The sequence below is a fragment of the Nestor notabilis genome, unplaced genomic scaffold (genome assembly GCF_000696875.1).
Source record: "Nestor notabilis isolate BGI_N333 unplaced genomic scaffold, ASM69687v1 scaffold7758, whole genome shotgun sequence".
Taxonomy (NCBI): Eukaryota; Metazoa; Chordata; class Aves; order Psittaciformes; family Psittacidae; genus Nestor; species Nestor notabilis.
The window spans coordinates 51,326-55,566 of record NW_009939551.1 but is presented as its reverse complement, the minus strand read 5'-3'; the positions used below and the strand labels follow the sequence as shown (position 1 = coordinate 55,566).

The 4,241-nt window shown below is 44.6% G+C and overlaps 1 protein-coding gene across 1 annotated transcript in view; it reads left to right on the top strand.

Moving 5' to 3' along the window:
- Positions 1-230: 230 nt before the first annotated feature.
- LOC104409905 (Krueppel-like factor 6) overlaps positions 231-4,241 on the top strand; it is an 8,079-nt gene continuing 4,068 nt past the window's right edge. Inside the window, exons 1-3 of the mRNA XM_010019924.1 lie at positions 231-234; positions 1,202-1,332; positions 2,602-3,175. Of these exons, the coding sequence (XP_010018226.1) occupies positions 231-234; positions 1,202-1,332; positions 2,602-3,175 (709 nt within the window). The remainder of the gene's footprint in view (positions 235-1,201; positions 1,333-2,601; positions 3,176-4,241) is intronic.

The following is a 4,241-nucleotide window of genomic DNA, read 5'->3' as shown; positions in this document are numbered from 1 at the left end:
GACCCGGGCCGATCCCGGCGCTCCGCGCCCGCCGGCTCCAGCCACACCGAGTCCTGGCAAAAGTTGTGCGCTTGTACCAGGTCCAGGCTGCACAGCTGGGTCTTGTCACCCGAGATCCCGGCCTCGGCTGAGCGCTGCTCTTCGCCCGTTGCCGTGGTGGGATTTGTTTTGCTTTTTCTTTCTTTTTTTTTTTTTTTGTTACATTTATTTTCTTATTTTTCCTGGCGATGATGGGTAAGAAGCCCCGCTGTAGTGCGTATACATATATGCACACGTAGCTCTGTGCGTGCATGTATAATCCATACTCGTGTGTGTGTACCGTAGCCGTTCCCAGCGCAGGGAGCGTTGCGGAGCCCGTGAGCTGTCAGTCATATGACAGCGACCCCCTCGCGCTAATTGCCTCGCTCGGGAAGGAGGAAGAACGGAGGCTCGTTCCCTTTAATGGACATATTTTGTTGCCTTTTTATCCCCCTTTTTATTTATTTATTTTTTCTCTTTTCCCCCCTTTTCCTCCACTCCCGAGCCTGCCCAAGCAGCGGTCTGGCAGGGAGCGGTGGTGGCCGCTGACATTCCGGGGCTCTGCTCCCCGACCGGGAGCTGCTCAGCCCGGCGACCGGACCAAGTACCTGCTTGGCTTGGACGAAGGAGCCTCTCGGAGAAGGTTGAAATGCAAAGTGTTACAGCCCTCACATGCACACTAATTGTATGCAATGCCTTTCCTTTTATTTATTTTTTTTCTCCCCTTCCCATTCTCCTTCCCTTCCCCCTTTCCCCTTTCAGAGAGGCTGCTTCACTGTACGTGATTGAAATGGAGCTAAGTAGTTTCCTTCAGGCATTTGGGCTTCTGGCGAGGGGCCAGCCCTCATTCCCAGTAGCCTTCAGAGGCATTTAAACTCGGAGAGAGCTTCACTACGGTCCCCATTACTAATCTACCTAATGAGGAATTTAAATTAGCCGGGAATATGAAACTTTAACAAGATCTTAATATATGCTTTTCTACCTGTTTTCATGGGAAGTCAATACACTATTGTGTTGTCCCTGACGAAACCTTTTTTGTTTTTAACATGCATCACAAGCCAGTAAGCTAATTATAGACAAATACATAAATATTGTGTGCAGTGGTGGGTTTAGTGTGGGGGTTGATTCACTGTTTTTTGTTTGGTTGTTTGGGGTTTTTTTTCCTATTTTTGCCCCATTCTAGCCTGGCCAGAACATGCGACCCAGTTTACTTTCAGCAGTGCTGGAGGAAAAAAGGAGGCAGGTCCCATGGTGGCTCAGCTCTTGGACAGATGCAAAGGGGCTGTGAAGGGAATGTGTGGCATTTGGGATCAGGTTTTGCTACTGGGCTTGGAAGAGATGATCTTGCTAAAATAAGTAGAGTTTGGTATGGAAACTTGATGTGTCCATTTTCTGTGTAAAGCTTCCATATGGATCATTTCCTATAGTGGAAAGAATAATCCCAAAACATCAGCTTGTTGCCATAACAGTTCATACCGGGTTTTTTTGTTGGGTTTTTTTTTTTGTTCTCTGAAGATGGCCAGAAAGTCAGCAGGGTGAATTGAAATTGAAAACCGCAGCTTCGCCCATTTAGGGTTGTTTTGTATTTTGTTTTGTTTCGTTTCATGGAGTGGAGAGGAATGTGGTTGAGGGGGGGGAAGTTGTCCATGTACTGTTGCATGTATATTTGAACAGAGTACTTTCTTGGCAGATGGTCAGGGTTTTAAAAGGAAGTCTCCTTTGGCATTGCGTGAAAGAAAGAGAGAGATGACTCATACAGTGCACTCTTGGCCAGTAGATAAAGTTCTTTTTCATTGTGGGACTCCCAGCAGGACCTCAGAGTAATTTCGCCTTTTGCATCCTATAGAATAGAACATTTCTATTCTGGAACTTTTTTCTCCCCTCTCCTCTGTTGTTGAAGTTCCCCATGTTCCTGTGAACACGCATGGGAGCAGTTTGAGTTATGTGGCGTGCATGCCAGTGTGCTTGGAAATGACATTCTTTGAAAGTCGAGTGTGCTGCGTTCTCATGCACAGGAAATGGGAGGATGTCTGCTGCTCCATTGATGTCCCCAGAAGACGGGCCGGCAGCTCTGCAGCCATGCTGAAATGTGGCTTTGTTTTCTGACACAGCGTTTGAGTTTTAGCTGCCTCTCAGAGCACATTGTGTTCACTTGGGTCCTTTCAGCCTCATGTTTGTGTGAGATACAAAACAACTCGAAATTAGATGAGGCGCAAGAGCAAAGTGTAATTATTTGTTGTGGTTCTCTGTGGTCCTTTTCAATGTCAGCTTACTGAAAACAGATTTTATGATGAGAGTGATGATAATTTGAGTGACTCATTAGAATGCTATTTTGGAAACCAAAGCTGACTTGCACATTCAGCTGTGTGTTTGAACTCCTGCCCAGGTCTCAAAAACAGATTTCTTTTCATCGTAACAGTCACCTAGTTATGGTTGGAGGAGCCTTTAATTTGTTTTGAACCTAGAAACCTCAAATCGAACGTACTGCGTTCCTGCACGCTTTTTGAAGTGTAAAATACAATTGAGTTTATTTTTAAGCAAGGTTGTAACTTTCATCTTTTTTCTTACTTCTCTTTCACCTAGACATGTTTGGAGCTGGAACGGTATCTTCAAAGTGAACCTTGTTACGTTTCTGCATCTGAGATCAAGTTTGATAGCCAAGAGGATCTCTGGACCAAAATTATTCTGGCACGTGAGAAAAAGGAAGAATCTGAACTGAAGAACACTTGTGTCCCAAAGGAGGACAATCTTACTAGTCAGAACTTAGAGACCAACAGTTTAAATTCTGACGTGAGCAGCGAATCTTCAGACAGCTCTGAGGAGCTCTCGCCCACAACAAAGTTTACCTCTGACCCTATAAGCGATGTTTTAGCCAGTTCAGGAAATTTGAGTTCATCTGTCACTTCCACTCCCCCTTCGTCTCCTGAGCTGAGCAAGGAGCCTTCTTCCCAGATATGGAATTGTACGCCGGGTGAGTTGCATTCACCGGGGAAAATTCGTACCGGTACCGCTGGAAAGACTGCAGAAAAAGGTACACCCACCAATGGTGACACCTCGCCAGATGGCAGAAGGCGTGTTCACAGGTGTCACTTTAATGGTTGCAGGAAAGTTTACACCAAAAGTTCACATCTGAAAGCACATCAGCGCACTCATACAGGTTAGTAACCGTATGCTTATTAAGAGTTGGCAAGTGCTGTAGGGAATACCCCTGATGGTGGTGGTGTCACAGCGTTACACAATCACTGAGTGGGAGCCCAGGTTTGGAGAGATGATATAATAGTAATAGAGGCTTACCAGCATGGACATCACTTCCTCATTCTTTCCATAAGTGAGCTGAAGCCAAGATGGTTGGTGGTAGATTAGTCTGCTGTCATAGCAAATGGGAGCCACTCATCTAAATAGGCAATAGTCGGGAAGCTGCAGTGGCATGCAGTCTTCGGGAGAAAAGGTCTGGCCAAAGTAGATGCTAAACCTTTCTTGACATTTATTTCTAAAGCAAAAGATAGCTGAGACTTTCTGGCAAAAAAAAGAATGTCATATCTGGAAATCGGTTAGATCACTAAATCCCTGTTCTCTTGGTTCGGTCTGTGTTGATGTCAGTTCAATCAGACATCCCAAGGCCTTGATTATATAAAGTATAGCTGTAGCTGTAAATCACTTAACGTTTTTGCGTGCCATTGTTACCGGCCAAAATCTTGAAAAACCACAGTAGTCCTTCTAACATACTTGGGCTTGCAAATGTATGATCTACTGTATAATTTCATCCAAAAATACTGAGCAACAGCATTATATTGTTATGGAACCTGAACTAAAATGAGCAATCCTGTGTGTTACTGGGAAAGAAAGTGAGGAGGATAAGACACTTCAGGGCTTTTATAAATATTTTATGGTTGAAGTAGCATGCTGATTTGTTTGCTTGAGCATTATTATTTGACATGTCTTTATGACAGCAGTTAAATATGTGGAGCTGGTGGAGCTGTGCCTTGGCTCAGTAGTCATCACTTTACATGAGGAATTGGCCTGGCATTCTTGGTGTACCAATCCAAAGACCTATACGTTGTGGGTTTTTTTTCCCCCAACATGTAGAAGGAGAATTCAAGGAAAAGATCCTGTTTTTACTCATGAGCTCAGCATTTTGTGGCTTTTATGGGAAGTCTGAGGTAGCTCGGATGTTCCCATTGTCATGCAGAAGTCAGATAGAAAAACTTCCACTGAAACCGTGG